At 29.9% G+C, this 22095-nt stretch overlaps 1 protein-coding gene across 1 annotated transcript in view; it reads right to left on the reverse strand.

The window, feature by feature from the left end:
* The window catches only part of LOC129219083 (putative polypeptide N-acetylgalactosaminyltransferase 10), a 100073-nt gene that overhangs the window by 56189 nt on the left and 21789 nt on the right, over positions 1-22095 (reverse strand). The window contains exons 2-3 of the mRNA XM_054853401.1: positions 19832-20028; positions 1468-1634 (exon numbers count right to left, since the gene is read on the reverse strand). Coding sequence (XP_054709376.1) covers positions 1468-1634; positions 19832-20028 — 364 coding nt within the window. The remainder of the gene's footprint in view (positions 1-1467; positions 1635-19831; positions 20029-22095) is intronic.

Raw genomic sequence — 22095 nt, forward strand, 5'->3', positions numbered from 1 at the left:
AGAAATATAATTAGTACAAAAACGTATTTTTGTTGGTTGCTCAAACCTAAATTTACATTAATAGTTGGAATTATTTTGAAACTCTCAGTGTGAACATAAGTTCAATGTGCATGCTTTGCATATTAAAGCTGGATCAGATATGTGTTTACATAGATAAGATTTTTTTTTACTAAATGAGAGGAATGGTTATACCTCGGAATAAAATGAAGCATCCTACAAGATTTTTGTAAGTCATAGTGTAAAAAGATTTATAGCGTTAAGTGTACACAAATAACATTCACGCTAGCAAATGAAAGGTTTATGCACTTAGAGTGAGATACATATTTTAGTTTAAATTAATAGTTATAGTTAGTTTTCTTGTGAAGAAAAAAAGAAACAATGGTACAAAAAACGTAAAAAAAAAAAAAAAAAAAAACGGAACCGTGTTTACAAACATGATTCTACACTTACCTGATCTAATTTTTTTTTAACGAATACATATTGAACCTAGGATCATTTTTAGTACAACAATGTACTTTTCGCAAATTATAAAGTTTAAATTTGTATTAATAGTTTGATTTTTCTTTGCAACTCTTTAAATGAGAAAATGGTTCCATATGTATGTTTTGCTTATAGAAGCTGGATCATACAAGTATTTATATAGATAAAAGATATTCGTACTAAATCAGATGATCAGTTTTACCTGCATATGAAGCGAAGCATTTTACAAAATTTTTGCAATTAATCGTCTAAAAAGATTTATAGCATAGAGTTTAGAACAAAATATTCACACCAGCAAATGAAAGATTTATGCACTTAGAGTAAGATACATATTTCAGTGTTATTGTGAATATTTTTCACTTTTACGATGAAGAAAATATGTTGTCAATACCTACTTCTTTTAGTAATAAGATTGCATGTTTATTGTTAATAAACCACTAAATTTCAAAGAGCATTCAAAAGACAAAACAAATATACGATATTCAGAGGAAATCTCAGTAAAAATCAGAAAAATTGTCAGTTAAAAAGATAAAGTGGAACTTACGGAAACTTAACAAAACTCAGCATATACGTGATGAACCAATGAAATGAAAATCATATAAATAAGTATTTTATCAAAAGCTTTTTCTTTGAAATAATATTCGGCTTTTTTTTTAAATTATAATAAATCAATTCTGTACATCAAATGCTTCATAAATTCGTATGGAAAGAAACTAAAATAAATAAACAAATGAATTACGTATAAATAACCTGCAATATTCTTTAAGTCCAAAACTAAAAATAAGAGCCTAGCTCAATGCCCATGAAAGTGCTGTGTAGAAATACGTGAAAACGATAAATGCTGAGCATCATACGTATCTTATATATTTTTAGTGTAGAAGTAATCCGATATTAATCTGCCTTCTTTGTCGGTAGTAAGAAATATCTGCTTTATGTACTACTGTAGGGAGAATGAATCGTAAAAAAATCAGGAATTATGACACCTACCTTTAGTGCTGTAATCATCCACAAGAATTATCTCTCGAATAAGTTCGATCGGTGACCGACTGACCACGCTGGTCACTGTTCTAAGCAAAGTGGTCCAATGTTCATTATGGAAAGGAATCACTACGCTAACCTTTGGTAACCTCGATAAATATTCCTTAGCTTTACAGCTGAAAGAAAAAGAAAACTTACGTCATCACTCCAGTATTTCCATTACTTTATTTTGTGTTATGAAATTGAATTGCAAATACGAATTGAAATCAGGAGGTAACTTCGGGAAGAAAAGTTTTCGTTTCTGTACATAACTTTTTTTTAAATTCTTAAAATTTATGAAATTTTTTAAATTAAATTAAAAACGGGCATTTATTAGTTTAACTACGCATACTTTGTTTTACCGCAATATTCATAATGTATCAAAATCACTTAGCGTCAAATCACTAGATTACTTTGTTATACATCAAGGTGTTTTTGTAAGCATAACTAAATAAATAATTCCACACTGTAAGAAAAAAATTAAAAAAATGTGTAGGGTTACCAGTATTAATGGGTGTAACGTTACACAATTTCTGAAGTGTGTAGTATCATTGTTTTAGAAACTGAAATTGTTAGAGGAACTTGCACTATGGTTTTTGTAGAGTTCAAAGCGCATGCGTAATTACTATCATCGGCGCAGAGCTGGTAAAATCTTATTAGCGAAACCTATGTGGCTGAGCGGTAAAAACGCTGGCTCTGCGACTGTGAGAATCGCGTTGTGAGTTTGGACACCGGGTATTATTTCCTCTCTTAGTGCAAAAAAAAAAAAAAAATATCTTGTCTGTATATTAAAATAAATACATAATTGGTTTATGTACGTTGTCAAAAAACATAAACTTGATAAATATTGAATAATGGAATGATTAAAAGCAAAAGCAGTAAAGAAAACGAAAAACTAGGGTTTTCTAGCATTATTTTTTATATACCGGTATAAGAAAAATTCAAGCATTGTAACCCACTAACTCATTTTTATACTTTCAATTCAAAATTGTATTGAAAGAAATTATTACTTGATCATTTAATATATATGGATAATTTAAACTATCGAATAGTTAGTTTTAAGTATATGTCTACTTACAATTAAAAATTTGCACCCGTTTAAGAAAGTCGGATAAAAACTTAGTTTTGCTAATGCCTTAGCAAAAAAAGCTTAGTTTTGCTACCTTTTAAGCAATTTCTCCGTAAACGTACAAAAAAAACTCTGGTGTTACATTACGCAGAAATTAGGGAAACGTTACGCTATGGTTACATAACCATGGTGTAACTTTTCACAAGCAATGTATAACTTTACAACAGTTGTATAAGTTAAGATACTCCAGGGCAGTGGAGGCAGCTAAGCTGTCAAAGGTTTTATGAAGATTTTTGTAGAAATCTTTGTTTTTTAATAGAAATTTATACAAACATTTTCAAAGTGCACTTATGTGCTTAAAAAAAATATTTTTAACTGTGTTGTTACATCAATGTTCTTGATCATTTCTTGAATAGGGAACATACTTTCACTACAGAACGTCAACTGACCAGAAAAAATGTTAATGACTATGAAGTTGTTTTCTCTCGTGTACGTATGATTTTACTTATATAGTTTACATACAAAACAAATGATTGTTATTTAGAAATAAGCGATGAAAAAATACATAGCTTGTAGAATTGCATTCACAAAATGAAAAACTGCACTTAAAATCGGCATGAGTCATTTATACTTATAAAATAAACATTAATGTTTTTTAAGACGCAGAATTACGCTTTAAAATTTTATAGTGTCCACAATATTTCAAAAAAATCCCTTAAACGAATATAATTCACTCTATTTCAAACATATGTAAAGAAAGATAACTACTCAACTACAAAATTAAATTCTGTAAAATGTTTTAAACGAAGTATGTATGATTGAAATGTTTTAAGTATATGATTTATGTGTTAGTTAAAACACAATAAAGTTTACATAAAAATGCCTGGCTTTTTTTTTATTTTCCTGTGCTTGTTAACTAAAAATAAAGCATTTAGTGTGTTTTTTAGTTCTTTAGTGAAAAAAAGATTTGAAATTTAGCATATGTGTGAGCTTGTAACAATTTTACTTTTCAAATTTTAAAATCTACAGTAAAAGTTGCAATGTACTGTATTTTGGTTTTCGATGTGTAATAAAGGTAGTACAACAATGTTATCAGATTGAACAAGGAAGTACAACTATAACTGATTTTTGTCTATTTATGACATTAATACTAAATGTCATTATAATTCAAAACATTAGATCTATACCTTTTTGACAATAGTCGTTCTGATGCAATGCTTATTTGCAACGATGTTCTTTCACGCAATAGTTGCGGCAATGTTTGCAAAATGGTTCAAATTTTTGAAGTTTAAGTATAAGATTCTAGTGTTTTGAGACAAATTATTAATGAATGTGGACTTATTCCTAGCTATTTTAATTTATTCCCAATGGGAAAAAAGTCGGTGTCTTAGAGAAGGATTTTCGGTCTCGGGACAATATGAAATGACACTTTTATGCTCGTCCATGCAATCACAATGCATTATGCACTCTTCAGCATGCGAATATTATAAAACAACTGACCCATGCAAAGCATCCATACTTGACAGCGATAATTCAAAAATCCGATTATTTTAATGGTCCTTTTTTCGAAAAACAGTCACACTTCTTTTTTGATTTTAATGCTACAGTACTACTGTGGTTCAGAATCTTGCGGTGAGTTTATATTACAATTCTCGGAAATTAGGATTAAGATCAACTCGAGGAAAAAAAATTCAAAAAACGACAAAACCCACGGTGGAATCGAACCCATGACGTTCTCTAGCAGGAGGCTCTAATCGCTTGAGCCACACAGTCGCATTCGTTTGGGTCTATACGTTAAAGAAAAAGTAGTAGTAAAAAAGCAGAATAAACCAATTTCTTCCAAAAAAAAAAAAAAAAAAAGAAAACACCACAGTATGAGTTTTCAGTTTGTGTTTTGCCAAAAGCGGTGAAACAATCTTTAAAATGATGCCTTACATATGAGGCAGAGAGAAGCAAAGAGATGTAAGTGGCAAAGATAAAAATTCGGAGATAACCGGTACATGTGTAGGTGAACCTCTCCTCTGTCTTGGGGCAAGCGACAATACTTGTAGCCCTGGTAGGTTCTGTTTTTCAGCATGATTTAGGAAACCTACCTTTTCAATGAAGCCTACCTGTTACCTTATCTTTAAACGCGTTTTTTCTCAAAACTTGAAAATGTCCACTTACATCCCTTTGGTTCTCAGTCTCTCATATGAAGTTTGATGAATTGTTGAGGAATTTATGTTGTTGTCACAGAAAATCGCTTTGAAAAATGGAAAATATGATACATTAAATCGTTCGAATATATTTCGGTAAATTAAAATATGATTTATATATACGTTTACCTAAAAAGTTAATCGAATTTAATCGTAGTAATTATTCATATTCAATTTTAGGTAGAAATAATGTTTTGATTTTTAAAACATTGATATAGGTATAACTCATGGTGGCGGAAAACTATCTCTTTAGATTAGGTTTGTTGAGGTTTATTAAGCCTTATATTGGGTTTGTTCAGATCTAAGTCTAGTAAAGCAATGGTTGCGGGAACATGGTAGAAGAGTGAATGGAATTTCACGTCAGCGGAAATATGTGTGGAACATAGGAAATTACAAGACGTGAATCTCTATACCATTACAAGTTTGTTGGACATATTCCAGAAGATAAATAGGCATGCGTCGGATTCAGAATTGTTTTTAAAGATGGAAACTTTGCATATTTAAAAAAATAATAATTAAATTTTCAATAGTATTATATAAGTAAAAAAAAAAAATATTTGTAATAATGTTCATTTATGCGTAAATTTGTTTTGCAGTTCTGTGTTGTGTTATGGACTGCAATATTTTTGATTAGTTATGTCGTACGGTTGAGTGCGAAACATATGGGGAAAATGTGTTACTTAAATTATGTTATTATTAATGTCACTTATCAAATTTATAAAAATAATCTGTGTTCGGGAGAAAAAAAATCAAAGGAAAAAAGCTGTTTAAAGCTTTTTTTTTTTAATATAGAAGTATATTATTCAAAATATTAATCTCAAATCATTTACCATCATGCAATGTATTGTGATTGGCACATTGTAAATTGAACGCTAAAAAAATCTATTAATCAAGTTTTGTTCATGTTGTATTTACTTTTAATTTGCATTAGTTTTCTTTTGATGCACAGCTCATTATATCTAGTTTAAAGTATTAATTGCTATAAATTAAACAAATGGCAATGTTTTATATAATTTTTTTTTTATATTTATTCAGAGCATTAAAGCTTTCATCTAAAATAAATGTTACAGATAAGTATAAAATTATACTTTGCTTTTTATGGTAACATATTGGACGTATGTAGTGAGCTTTAAAGAGATGATGCATTTTACAAATAGATGTTCAAATAATACTTTATTTATGACTCATTTTCTCTTAAAACGACAGCTATTCTTAATTTAAGCAAATTAATTCATTAAAAATCTCTTGAAAGTGTGATGAAAAAAATATTTTATATGAAAGTCTTGATGTTTCTCAAAGAAAAGTAAATTAACGAAGCATTAAAAATTAAGTTGTACAAAAACATCTTTTTGTTATGTTCACATATATTATTTTTTGAAAAAAAATATTTTTTATATCTTCTTTTGTCTGAATAAATAGTGATAAACAAATTTTTTTTTATTTATTATTTATTTTATTTTGCTTAAAATTATGTAAAATACCTGTGTCATTGGGTTTGCACTACGTTTTATGAACGGTAAGTCTTCAGATAAGAACTGGAGATTTGAAAACATCGTAATAAATCGTGTTTCATGTTAAGCAATAATATCCATTGATCTTTAAGCTTTGTGGTCACCGCATTTTCCTAAATTTAATTACAAAATGTTTTATTTTGCACCAAATTTAGAAGGGCTGAAGAAATATACTGTAAAAATTTTTTAAGTGGAGTAGGATAAAAAATAATCTTCTGAATGTATTTTTTGCGAAAAATGGAGTAATTTCATTCATTGCAATGGATAAGTACGAGTAGGGTAACGGCACCAGTAACAGACATGCTTAAGACATCGCTCTGAGGTTAACTAAATTTTCTGAGCCTTTTAATGTATTTAGAATTTTCAAACTATTTTTCTCTTATGCAACTACATCTCATCGTTTGGTTGCTTCTGGATCCTCTGAACTAGTCAACTCTATTTTTATTTGCTCAATTTCGAAAAAAGGTCCGGCCCCAGTAACAGACACCGAAAAATCTGATGATATCTAGTAACAGATTGGATGAGGAAAGGAGGAGAAAAGGACAAAATTCAGTTTTTCTCTTCAAAATGTGCAAAAATTCTTATGTGCAAAACGCTTATTAAATTCACATGAACACGAAACACCAACTGACCTCGTGGTATCTGTTCATAACCTTCCACCGCTGCCTTGTAAATACCAACTAGCTCATAACATTCACTCTGATAATCACTAGATGGTTGCACCGTATTCATGAGCCAAAGCAACATCAGTTTTACCCACCTAAAATTATTATTATTTAAATCTAAACTTATGGCTGTCTGTTACTAGACCCTTGCCTGTTACTGGTGCCGTTACCCTATGTGCTCTATAAAAGTAAATATAGCGGAAAATTGCAAGAGTATTTTTTTTTTTTTTTTGCACCAGACAAATTATTTCTCATAGTTCTAGAAAGAATCAGTGTGACATGGTGTCTGAAAGTTTCTCATTCTGAAAGAACTAGACATTTTTATTTTTTTAGTCGCTCGGAGATTTGTTGGGCCCCGTTGAGAAGTGTATACTACAGTGAAATCCTGTTATAACAAATGTCAAGACACCGTAAATTTTGTTCGTTCTAACGGGAATGTTGTTGCAATGGAAGTGAAGCAATGTAATGGAAATTGAATCGAGAAATTTATTTCGTTTAAATTGGTAATTCGTTATGTAGATATCGTTGTAACGGGATTTCAATGCATTTAGTATTTTATTGCATGGAATGGAAATTTTGAATAATGTCTTTTTTGTAACCAACTGTTCATGACCTCTAAATGTGGCAGTGAGGATAATTCTGATAACTCTTACTGATGTATACAGGGTGTTTCGTTTTAACCTGCAAAGACCACTATTTTAGCAACCGTTAGTCCTAGATGCTTACTTCCAATTACAAAAATGTTCAAAATCAGATGCGGAGTTAAGATATTGAAAGTGTGAAGCAAAAACAAAAATGGGTCAAAAAATGTAACTAACCCAAGGTCTCCTAACTTACATTTAGAGAAATAATCTCCATTGAAAATTATTACTGACACAAAAAAACTTGACATTTGTGCGACCAAAACTCAAGGAGATATTCCATTTTAAAGTTTTAAAGGACCATACAGGAGATAAGATTGGAACTTATCGCCCTTTCAGAAGAATGACAGGTTGTCAAAGTAAAAAAAAAAAAAGTATTTTTAATTTTCATTGCTATTCAAAAATAAATGCAAATGTTATGCCGTGATACACAAAAACACACTGCAAAACCTCGAACAGTTTGAAAAAACCACACTCTATACACACATATAATTTTAAACACTTGTTAACCGCTATATTCCCCCCCCCCCCAAAAAAAAATTGTTATTGACTGCTGGTGTAACACGATGTAAGTCACAAAACGCTGCGTCTTTTATCTCATAGAATAATAGTCGTACTAATTTCAAGCTTTTTGTGTTGGAATTGTTTCTCAATGGAGATTATTTCCCTTAATATAGGTTAAGGGACTTGGGGCCCATATAAAAAGTTAAATTTCGTATTTTTTGACTCATTTTTATTTTCATTTCAAACTTTCAATATATTAACTCTGCATCTGATTTTGAACATTTTTGCAATTGGAAGTATGCATCTATGACTAACGGTTGCGAAAATAGAGGTCTTTGTAGGTTAAAACGTAACACCCTGTACACTTTTTACTAAAAATGTATGACCTTTTCCGAGTTGTGCTAATCGATTTAAAAAACAAGAAGTTAACTTTTATTTATGCTGCATATACAGTCGAGCCCGCTTAATGGAATATCGGATAATAGAATATCCCGCTTAATGTAATAAAATTCCCATGTACTACACCGTTGATGTGTGTTATTTTTATCCCGGATAATGGAATATCCCGCTTATTAGAATAAATTTTCCTGGCAAATTGCCTATTTCATTAAGCGGGCTCGACTGTATATTGAAAAAGGTAAACCCAAATAAGAACAAACAAGGAACCAAATAATATAGCTTTTAAATCGTATGAGCGAAGAGAAATTTTGATTGATAGTTTGCATTGCTCTGCATTTCACTCCTAAGTGCACTATCAAAACTTTCAAGCAAAGGTGGAACGCAATTGAAAGTTCATTTGTTCCGACTAAAATTTAGTGACAAGAGCAAACTTCTAAGGGAAACATTAAGAAACAATGTTACTGTGACTCAAAATCCTTTACTTTCTTGAAATACAGAAAAATAAATCTTACACGGTAAAGTCTTTTTTTTTTTTTTTTGGTTTTTTGAATGCGCAAAATCTTCATTTAAAATTTCTTCTTCTCCAATTATACTCGTATTTATAACAAAAATGTTTGTCGATTTTAAACTTCAAAAGTGTGCAGTAGTTTTTAACCAAAGAATTAATTATTTACTGTCCGTTAATACTCTAGACATATTTTAAATGAAATTAGGGGAGATTTTAAAAGAAATAACTCTGATTGTTTAAGATGTATATAAATAATGATTTCAATAAATGTATTGCAATTACAAAAACTGCTAATTAGTAACATTTTTTATTACTTAGTCTGAAAAAACAAAGTTTTTTGAGTAACTAATTGATTTTTTCTTAGTTTTAACGTTGTGGAATTATATCTTTTTGTTTTCAGCACGCAAACATGTTTTAGAGAAATTCTTAATTACTTTAAAATATTATTAATTTTTCATTCGTTGCATGTAATGAGTGAATGAGCTTACGTTGCAACAAATTAATCTATGTTTAAATGTCAATGACTAGATCTAAACTTAAACGCCGAGAGATGCTTTCTGTGCATATTTTCCGTATCTACTAATTGCCACTGAGAAATTCAATAACCATTTGCTGAATGTGTTCGTTCATTCACTCAGTATCACGGTTTTAATTAATCAGACTCAACCCATTGAGTGGATGTAGCCTAATCGTAATATCCAAGGTTACTTCCAGTTTAATTCGAAGGTATTACTGTTAGGCGGTTTTGAAGTATCCTCAAGCCTGGTTGTGATCCTACGATTTTTATCAGTGCTAATCTAGAACTTTTATTAATTCTTCATTTAATACTTGAGTAGGTAAACTTATTAAATTCATTTCGGGGAAATGTTATCTTTTTAGAGTAAAATGACAGTATTGGCGGTGTGATCTTGCTTTGCATACTATTCTCTTGCTTCATGTTGATTACATAAAAAGGTTTACATTCTTAAACTATCAATTTTAATCGATCTCAAATTTCGTGGAATAAGTTTACTTAGCATGCAATTACTGTGCTCGAAACAGGCCGTATAAACGTAGCATTAATTCGCGTTCTTTATCAATTTCAACATCTGGGAGAGCTCGCAGTATGTTCTTACTTACCGTCAAGGCCCGACTAACTAAAAGTGAGGCCTTAGGCCCACAATAATTTGAAGGCCTCATGAAGACTTTATAGCAGGATACGGTGTTTACGGATTTGGTCCCCGTCAGAATTCATTTTTGGGGCCTCTTTGGTCTATCCCAGAATTACGTAAATCATTAACTATCTTCATTTATAAATCCCTTCAGGGCCACTCATAGTTGTGACATGGTAAATTTTCTAATAGCAGTATGAATAAAAATTATCCTTTAAGTAAGTTTTTTTGCGATTCATAAGTTATTTTTATTTTTTTTTATTAATATGCATAATTCTTTAGGAAATTTGAGGCCCTTTAGGAAGATGGGGCCCCAAGCCCAGGCCTAGTTGGCCTGTGCTATAATCAGGCCCTGCTTACCGTAGAATTGTGTCATGACACCAGATAGAAAAATAGTCTTATAGAATCAGGCAAAAGATTGTAATTTGCATTTAAATTTTAAAATTATCAATGCTAGTGCCTGCAGTATAAGGAAATAGTGATGAGTTGAAAATCGTCTTTTGTTTGATGAAAGAATATCATATTTTGAAAAGAACAATACATTTAATGATTGTTTAATTCAGAAAAAAAAACGTCATATAAATCAGCAATTTGCGAATTTTTCTCTTTTTTTACATTATCTATTTCATAACAATCGTTGCAATCATTGTGTTTTACATTTGTGCTTTTCTCATAGAACTACCCACAATCAGAAAGTATTAGCAGGTATAAAGCTCAAAATGCACATTACTTGTCTATTGATTTTGTTTTAAAAGTAAAACTACACTATAAACACTATTCAAAAAAGTTGGAAATTAATAGACATATAATGTACCACATTTCTGCCAGTAACATATTAGTAACTTATATACAGTTGAGCACGCTTATTAAAATATCGGTTAGAAGAATATCCCGATTAATGTAATTAAGTTTCAATGCACAAAACGTTAAAAACTCGTTATTTTGATCCTGGATATGGAATGCCCCTCTTATTAGAATACTTTTTCGTGGCAAATTAACTATTCCATTAAGCGGACTCGACTGTATATATATATATATATATATATATATATATATATATATATATATATATATATAGATATAGATATATATATATATATATATATATATATATATATATATATATAGATATAGATATATATATATATATATATATATATATAATTTCACCAAGATTCCTTGTCCTGTAACTAATGTTAGTAAAAAAATCTACACTTTAAGAGAAAAAACGTTTCTTACGTGGTTAAAAAGAAATAAAGATCTGTAAAAATCTAACTGCGTGTGTGTGTGTGTGTGAGTTGTGGATAAGTTATAGTGAAATTTAAGGATGCATAATTACATTACAGATAAACCACATATTTTAAAACTTATTTGCGATAAGGATATAAAGGTGCTTATACTGTGTACTTGTTTATTTGGATTAACATATGTTGAAAGGAATACGACGGAAACACCCATTTCTGGAAATTCAAACAGAAGGCTGACAAATAATGAATTTTTATGTATGCTGTTAATCCATCAATTTGAGAAAAAACATTCAAAGAAATTGAAAATACATCGTGTTATACTTTTATTTAGAAACTGAAATTATGTTTATTTTTTTTATTTATTTATTTTTTTTTTACATTTTTTGTAGTGATTTCACAAAAAAGTAATGTGCGGAAAAAATAATTGTTCCGCAGCATTAGTTTAAATGTCGCGTGAAGGTTTATTTGTTTATTTATTTTCATTTGGTACAGTGTAAAAAAACCAATAATATACCATTTATGTTTATTCAGTCAATTCAATTTAAAAAGAATGCATACACTAAAGTATGTTCATTTTTCTTTCAGGACGAATATTTCCCAGCAAGTAGTGAATTAAATGAAATATTGATGTAACAGCTCCTCTAAATCTTATTTCACACTGTTTTAGTTACAAAAACTTACATAATGCCGAACAATAGATATTAATTACTAAAATAAGAAAAAAAGCTAAAAGTTACTTTCTTCAAAAATAAATTAGAAAGGAAATTTAATTTCAAAACACATCTTTACAAAAAGGGGGACACTGATTCTTCACTTAACAACAAGAACAACAAAAACTTGTTAAAAATTCTTTCAATGTAGATTTTTACCAAAATAACATCATCCTAATTAGTTTTGACTCCTTATTTAGCTCCTAACAATGCAATTTAAAATGATGCTTCAGGTCGATATACTCTTACTCAGGTCGCGTACTCTAAGGTAAATAATCAACTTACCTTTGCTTTTACCTCTCATATAATGCGGAGACCTATACTCTCTCTCTATACATACATACATATATATATATATATATATATATATATATATATATATATATATATATAATTTTTTTTTTTGTTGTTGAACATAATTGTTGATAATAGACAAATTTCCCACGCTATTATGTTAGTATACTTACCAGTTAATGATTTCCTTTTATCTTCAAGAATAAATTTTGTACGTAACATAAATTGAAAAGAACGTATTTTGTATCACATAACGAAAAGAAATACAATACCTTTCTGAAAAAAGCCCATAACAGCCTGTCAGGAACTTTGAGTGGAAAATTGCTAACGATGATTCGGTTTTCACGATTACAATGTAAGTTTTAAGCGATGATATCATATTTAGCTTTTCTAAACAATCTGGCTTCTCATTTCAATTTAAAAAATATTTATTATTTTGTATACAAATCGGAGAGTACAAGTATTGAGTCTGTGGTTTTGCTTCTAGAGACGGGAAAAATTCTGCAAAACCTTTCGCTTCAAGTTAATCTCAGTTCAAAAAGTTTTTTTTTGGAATTGAAACAGGAAAGTACTAATTTCTTTTGGCCCTCTTCACAGCAAGAACGAGCATATTCGGGCCGGCCTGTAGAGCTTAACAATGATATATCCTGACCCAGCCACCAAGAGAATTAAGTGATTAATTGGAGAGTAATTTGTTCTTACGACCAAACTTTGGCACCTTCCACAGAATTAAAGACCTTTATAGGAACGAAGCAAGTATTTTTACAGACTTTATTACATAATTACAGGGGTATATTTTTAGCATGGTTCTTTTATTTTAAAAATTCCATATTATATTCCTTTTTAGCATGAAAATTCTTTAATTTGATTCCACAAATGTTTTTCTTTTTTAATTTTAATGTTCTCATAATAGCTCATGATGACGCAAAAAAAAAAAAAAAAAAAAAAAAAAACGCATTTGTCACAACAGAGGGTGTAACTAGTTAAGGGTTTTACTCGTGTTTTGCAAATACATTTCTTCATATTTTTCTGACTTTTAAACAAAACAAGACTTTTTAACACAATGTGATAGTAGGACTAAGAAAGAACCAACACAGAAAAAAATAGATGGCATGACTCTGAAACAAGGAAGAAACATGATTAAAGCTTCTATTCTTAATGTTCAAGATAAGTCAGTGAAAGTAACCCTAAAAAATAACTTTTTGCAAGGCAGAAATCTTTTATAACTCATTCTAAAATACCACATAAAACTAGAAGAGTTCTGATGTCCCAATCAATTGTTATTTGATATTTCATCTTGAAAATGCTGTGAAATTATTGCATTGATCTGAAGAACAAGAAAAAACCCCCGAGAGAAAACTCCTTAACTTAATAAGGAAGCACTAGAAAAGAGGTGCTTGAACCGTGGAAAGTACTACGGATAAAAAACCAACATGGTGCTTTGAAGTCGCAAAGTTGCAAATGCAACTGAAAACAAAAAGTGCGGATAGTGTCTCACTTTCATCTTCATGTAGTGAACTGGATATGGAGAGCAGTGAAAATTTCCAGTCACCTTTACAGTTCTCAACTTCAAAAGCTCATATCAATAAGCTAACTGCTGCAAACAATGATCTTGACTTTTGTTTGGTTTCAAGTTTCATAAGACAGATACGGACTATCAGACAAGGTTGGAGCAGACATTGCTTCAGCAGTTCTAAAGAACAGTTAAAACTCAACCATTTCGGAAATTATTAATCAAAATGTGCGTCAACAGAAAGGCAACAGAGCACAAAATTGTGCTCTGGCAAAAGAAAAAACCTTAAAATAGAAGCCTTGTATTTCGACAGAAGGAAGTATAGAGCTTTAATTCTATTAGAAAAGAATGGCTAGATGCATAGAACAAGTATTGCTGAAGCTTACCTATCACTAACTATGGAACCTTAGTAGAGGTTTTTGGCTTATGTTGAACCAGTCTGTAGAAAAGCTGAATGTACAATAGAACGAGAAATTATCGATTTATCCATTGAATAGTAAACATCAATGAAATTCTCAAAGGCAGTCAAGTGCAGTGGAGTTAGCATGAACGTTCGTAGTTATGGTGGTGTCATAAACGTGTGATTGAAAAAATCCACAACAATTATAGATATATATATATATATATATATATACATATATATATATATATATATATATATATATATATATATATATATATATATATATATATATATATATATATATATATATATATATATATATATATATATTTAAAGAATAAAAATTCCCTTGTTCGATTTAAACCTAATTCGGTTGATTTTGACAAGAATACTTCGCTGAAGAATAATGCTGATTAAATACTTTAATTTTCATGATTGTAACTTTCATTTGTTTATAAAATTTTTTGTCTTAAATAAATGATACTCTGACGATTTCTATTTACTTTGTATGTTTTTGGAGACTTGTTTTTCAATTTCCTTACCAATAGAGAATACTTTGTGTAAACATGAGTTTCCAAATTCAATCCGAAGGCAGAAAATGTTATTCAAATCTAATAAAATTCTAAATGTAACCTTAAAACATCATTTGGTATCTTTTTCATTTTGCGACCGATACATATCAGTATTTTTTTTTCACCATTGGATAGTGACCCACCCTAATGTATGCCCTAATGATACATATTTTCATATACTCAGGAGGGCAATCTAAAATGTTTAAATATTTACTATGATTTTAGTGCCACCTATCTGGTAATAGATTATGTATTTAGTAACACATATAGTATGTCTATACTAATCAGTAAAAAGTTATGTCTGAAGATTAAATCATATGATAATACAAGCAATTTTCAAAAATTAATACTTATATTGTAATATTTTGTTTTAAGTCAAAAATAGTTTTCGGTATTATAAAATTATAAAGTTTTTGCGGTCAAAATTTAAAATATTAATTGAGATCTTTTAATGTTCGGTACAGTCTTTATTAATTTAACATTTAGGTTATGTTTATTTTAAATGTTTTAGAGTAGTTGTCAAGTGCATGTGGGGCAAATTGGATTCGGCAAAACGAAATATTAGTTTTGTTTACATATTCAATCATTAATTTAATCTCTTACGTATTCATTTATTAGTTAATTCATTTAAATTCCTTCATTTGATAATGCACTTTTTTTATTCATCTATCCTTTTTCTTACTTATTCACTCATTTATATTTCCCATAATAATTAATTGATCAAGTTATTTATTCGTTTATTGTACAGTTATTCATTCATTTTCTCATTTATTTAATCAAAAATAATCTGAAGTACTCAGAAAATATTTCAAAAGAAAAAAAATAGATATTTTATACTTTGCCCCACGGGAAAGAGGGAATTTTCCAGTTTTTTTTATTGAGTTATTATTTTTTTTAATTTGAATGCAAGTTTTATAAAAAAAATACATTTTTGTCTCTTTATGTCTCAATTTTCAAAGCCAGTTTCCAATTTGTTCATTTTGAAAAAGGTAAGTTATTTTAACTATTTCACTTCGCCCCACATTCCCCTAGTTTAACAAATCAAATATATATTTATATTAATAAACATAACATAAAATTTTCCTCTTTTAAGCAACTTTTAGGGGTGTTTTCTTATTTAAATAGACCGTTTGGGGTTCAGAAATATTTTCGTGAAGTTATTTTATTTTCTCTTCTTCTAGATTTTATCAATTTATATTGAAAAAGATTTTTCAAGTGTGTTGGAACCAGAAAGAAACTATTATTGGAATACGCTCTAAAAAAGAGGGGCAGATTAAAATAAAAAGAAATAAAGAATACGATTGTGAGATGCATGAATTTAATCCGCCAGATGAATAAGAGCAAAATCAAATCGGAATTAAAATGCGCTACTACATACGTCTATATATATATATATATATATATATATATATAGGAGCGACGGTGTTTCTTTGTTTGTTTGTTTGTACTCGATGGCCAGAAGCCCCCATAGCACCTGCAACTCTGAAACTTGGCACAAAAATTGAACGCACCCCGGGGGGACGTGCACCTCGAGCTTGAAGTTCTTAATTTCTAATTAATTTTTTCTTAATTCAATGTTTTATGTGAATTTTAGCCCTTTTTTGTGTTCAATTCATCACAGATCTCAACCATTTGCGCCAGGAAAATATTTTTTGTACCATAGTGCAGAGAATTTAATTTCAAATATAACGACCAAAAAATTTTGAAGATTGACCGATGTTTGAATTTTTTATGATTTTTTCAAAAAACCTTTATTTTGCGGGTTTATTTTTTTTTTTGCGGATTTAACTTTTTTCTAAACCCATTCCCCAAAAAGTATTAAATATTTCTTTCTGAAAACTTAGTATGTAGTAGTCAAAACATGTCTCCTTCTCCAGATTTTTTTTTTTTTCAAAAATACGCAATGGCTTTTTTCAAAAAAAATTTTTATGAAATTTTGAAAAAACCTTTATTTTTTGCTTTTTCTTGGGTTTAATTCTTTCTAAACCCATCCTACAAAATGTATGGGAATTTTTTTTCTGAAAATTTAGTATGTAGTAGACAAGACATTTCACCTTTTTCAGATTTTTTTTTTCAAAAATATGCAACAGCTTTTTTTTTTTTAAACTTCTTTTAAATTCAAAGTGACATATTTTTCCTGGTAGGGGGGAAAATGTTTCTTCAATCTGTGACGTCATGAAAGGGCTACGGTTGCGGTTGAATAGTAGAACCGGTGGTTTCTTGATTTGGTTTTTGCGCCATTGTAGTATTTGTTTATATGCGAATGTTAATTGATTTTCTTTTTAATTTAAAAGTCTCTTGGCGAATTAGGCGATAAACAATGGAATTGCGGATTATTTATTTATTTAGCAAAAGATTTTAGATTGCAAAGGATTGCATTTTCGTTTTTAAATGGTGTTCACGCATCTTAGTAGAAAAAACTGGTTATTTGACATCAGACGGGAGGGGGGGGGGGGGAGTTTAATCTAGAGGGTTTTTTTCCTTTTCTCAAACTATAGCTTTTAAATAGTTGAATTTTTCATACGGGGTACGGGATTTCCTTTTTGTCCTAGATGTACCTTGTTTTTAAATTTTGTTGTTTTTCTGCTGGGGAGTTGAATTGCTTTTCATACGGGATACGAGATTTGCTTTTTGCCCTAGATGTACCGTGCTTTTTAATCGCAATTGCTTACCGGCCAGAGCTCGTTTCGCTTGGGTGAGTTACTGTAGCGCGATCCCTTTCCCCGGACGTTTCATTGTATCTATTTTACGTTACATATTTGCGTACTTAATTTCATTGAAACATTGAGGTGTTTCTTTTTGTTTGTTTTTTTGTTTTTTTTTTTTTTTTTTTTGCAAAATCTGCTTTTTGCAAACTGCGGGGAACCAGGAGAGAGCTTTTTTTTACGCTATTTAATTTAACGAATAAAGCGCAGTTTTTTTGAATGATCTTTGTTTGCAATTTTGGCTTAAAAAGGTGAATGACACAAAACGCAACTGGAAATAGGTATAGAAAATACGAAAAAGATAGATATAGATTAATTAATACCGCTGCTAAATTTATTTAAACAGGCGAACTTGGCATAAAAACAGGGGGCACGGGCATCGCCGTGCGGGTACTGATAGCTAAATATAATTATTTAATCCATTGTAAGGTTTAAATAGTAAATCTTGCCCAGAATATGCATGGCTAGTTTTTTAAATACTCGGTCATATTAACGTTAACATTTGAATATTCAAAAAAAGAAAAAAAAGGGAAGCTTAAAAAGGCGTTTATATTCAGAAAGAAAATATTCGAAATAAACTTCCTCTGCCCCTGCGAAATTGACTTGCTTCTATAATTTTTCTCGAATTATTTAGGAAAAACTGAAAAAATTATGTATTTGTTCATAGCTAAAAAGAAAAATCTTTAAAATCTCGCAATTTTGTATCATTTTCAGAGAAAACTTTAATTTTCAAAGTGAGCAAATGCTATACTGGAAGCAAAAAATGTTTTCCTTTCCGTAGTGGATTTATAAAGAATAACCATCTCTTTCACAGTTAATTCTTCAAAAAAGCCGTATTTACTCTAAAACAAAACAGTAAATCATCTCATACTGAAGTTTTCTAAGATATTCCACCTATTATTTTCAAAACAAATGTTATTTTGCTCACGGCATATACCTTAAAAACAATAACCCAATTACGTGAGAATGATTTACCGTAACGTTGTTGTTATCCCTCTAGCTTACAGTTCCTTTTATTTTTTGCCACTCGGGGCTTCCGTAGCTGATCATCAGTCATGACTTCCAAGAAAAGTTGCATTTTTGGTCCTTCTATCTATCAGCTACTAAAAGGCAACGTCTCAAATCTTAAGGCAGCTAATTATATTATGTGATGACATGCTGCCTAAATCACGCCAGCTCATTATTTTTAAAGTCATGTGAACTAGAAAGCTGAAGTAACGTTTTTAAGCGATTGGAAAAGATGGCTGAAAAGATTTTAAATAAAGCTTCAGCCGTCAAGTCTCCAGAACAAGGGATGAAATTTTTCATTAAGAGTTCCTATCCATTAGCATACTTCATTAATATTAATTTTGTGCGGTTTCATTATCAGGTTTATTGCATGTTTTTGGAACTTTGAATATTTAAAGTGTAAAACTCACATTTATTGAAATTAAGCTGATAAGAATTATGTGAGAGATAACCAACAGAAAAAAAAAACATGAACATGAATTAAGAAAGGTGTATTGTTCTTTCATTTAAAAAATGTCACAGCTTGCTTGCTTGGTTTGTCCGTCTATTTAATTAATATATGAAAGAATATAAAACTAATTTTAAACTTACTTAGCTTGGGTATGGGATGTAAATTGGGGGGGGGGGGGCAGATTAACAAAAGCAATACCGCTGTTTATTTCGAAATTTCTCAAAGAGTTTTAGAAATTATTACGCGGCGAACGTTTTTAAATGTTTAGAGAAACAAATTGCAAGGAATAAAGTGCGGATGTATTTATTTCCTCATTTTTTGGGCCGAAATGAGGGGTCTGTAAAATATTTGATAAAATTAAATTTTTAAGTGTAAGTTTTTTTTTTTCTTTTATTAAATGTTGCTTTAACTGAGTTTTTCATAACATCATTTTAAATTAAAAAAGAATGTCATGTTCGAAAAGCCTACAGTTTAAGTAAAATTAAGAAAAAAAAATCAAAATGGAAAACATCTAAAAGCTTTAAATTTTATTTCAGTTTAAAAATTGATAATATCAAGTCATTCTATAAAAATTTATGCTTTCATAAATTTATTTCGTCAGATCAATTTATACTATTTCAAATTAACAAAAAAGTCAATAAATTAACTATTTAAAAGTTGTACCTAAATACCTAGTATTATGTTTTATGATTAAAAAATATTTTCTAAACCTAACAATGAAGCTCGATTAAACTTCTTAACAGGGTACATATACATGTAATACATGGTGCATATAAATCTACACTTACTTTGGATGTCTAATGTCTGGCAATGTTCTGTTTAGAGATATGAAATCGCTGACAAGAGCGTTGAAGCCGTTTTCTTTGTATAGCTCTTCTTTCGTCTTGTCCAGCCCTGATGGCAAAACGAATGGCGCACCTTGCTCCCCAGGACCATGGGGAATAATTACGCTGATTGGCTCATACCAAGATTTTCTAAGTGGTTCCTAAGAGAGAGAAAAAAATTTAAATTATTTTTTTTCTGACAAAAGGTTTCGGAATAACGGTTCCTTGCAGTTTTTAAGTACATTTTAAATAATCTTTTCAGTTTCTTCAATTCATACTTAATATCGTACGAAAAAGAAGACTTCGGAAAACCGTGACAGTTCATACGGTAGTGCATAAAGTAACTTTTTAAATGTACACTATATGAATAAAAGTACTGGGACACTTTCAAAAATTCACATTTTTTTGGGATTTCTCGAGAAATAAGACCAATTGCTCTAATTTTTTCACATAAAAGGTATACTCCAGCCGCCATTTTCCAATTAAAATTAAGTCTACTATTCATTTAGGGGACAAACAACAAATTGAGTCAACAAAAAAAAAGGGGGAACTGATGTGATATACCCCACCCTTGGCGACGTTTTCCTGTTGGCGCCAAGAAAGCGTCGCCAAGAAAACGATGTATGTCGTCATATGTCATACATCGTTCTTAGCGATGCTTTTTTAGCGCCAACAGGAAAAAATCAGATAAAAAAACATGATCAAAGCACTTCAGAACACAATATATATAAAAAAAAAACATAAAACCACAACAAAAAACATCACAAATATACGCCTCAAAAATACCAGAAACTAGAAAGTTTTTGTACACAAAGAAAAATTACAAGTAGGTTTTTAAAATGCTTGAATTAACTAATTACCATCACAGCTCACCAATGAAATATGTACCAATAGAAATAAAAGCTAATTTCCAACATGCATTTCATCGAACAAAAACTTTTCTCATACTCTGCTAAAAAAGAGCAAAACGATTCAAATTGCGATGTTTAAAGCGGAAAACATCCCCAAAATCAATAACTATTTCATCCAAAAAAGCGCTTAGTTACTCAAATTTCGATGTATGAAAAGTAGAAATGTCTCAACAGAACATCCTAAACATAAACAATACAAAAATACCATACATTTATTTGCTATACAGACATGCTTTCAAAATACCTATTATATTTTACATAAATTAACACCTTTATACTTTTATAAAATGTTAGAGTCAACTTATTTTCAGAAATACAGTACCAATAGGAGGCACGTTAATAGAATGTCTAAATAATTCGTGGCATCGATAAGAATTAACTTTTAGATTAAAATAATCTTACTATTTTCGTAAAAATAATTTACATACGGTAAACATAGAGTTAAAATCTACAAGAGCTTCTCAAGGATTTGTAAAAACAAAGAATTTCTGAAGTGAGAGTTTTTTTTTTTTAATTCTAAAATAAATAACTTACCTTTTTATGGTATAAATCCTCACACTCAGTCTAAAACAATACATCATATGACAATTCCACGTTACAGATACACACCACGTTGGAATTAACTTTTAATTAACGCTCAAGTTTGAAGAAACTGGCATTTTCTAATGTTTTTACTTCAAAAACACAACTACTGAATTTAAACTAACACAAAATAAGCTTTCCTGTAAGGAATATTGCACGAAACAACACGTATCTCTCTTGCATGAAACCGAGTAAACAAGCCAAGTAAACAAGTTTGAACAGATCTAAGATTGTCTTCGGGTTACCAAACACAGGTTAGTTTCGCCAGGTATGCCATGCTTAAAAAATTATCGTCTCATTGGCGAGAAAAATATTTCAATTTTGTGCAAAAAATCGGATGTCGCCAAATGGGGGGGGGGGATATCACATCTGGTACCAAAAAAGAAAGGTTTTTGATCATTTTTCATTGTAAACAGCAGCTATAAATTTCAGAAATAAATTAAAAACCTATCTGGAATTTATTTTCATACTTTCGTGAAAGTGTTTCTTATACCAACGGATATACAAGCATTTCTTTCAAAAATGCAAATTTGTTTTGAAGGTTTTCGGCTTATATCACGCAGAGTTTTCCGTCAAACGTTACTAAACTTTCAGAATATTTGGCAGCATATTAGAGAAACATAATAATAAAATTTGAAGTTAAAATATCGAAAATTTAATGAGATATTAAAGTTTAAAGCAATTAATTTTTCACAGCTCATGCGCGAAAGATAGCAATTTATAACCTTCATAATC

This window comes from Uloborus diversus, chromosome 3, assembly GCF_026930045.1.
Source record: "Uloborus diversus isolate 005 chromosome 3, Udiv.v.3.1, whole genome shotgun sequence".
In the NCBI taxonomy this organism is placed as follows: domain Eukaryota; kingdom Metazoa; phylum Arthropoda; class Arachnida; order Araneae; family Uloboridae; genus Uloborus; species Uloborus diversus.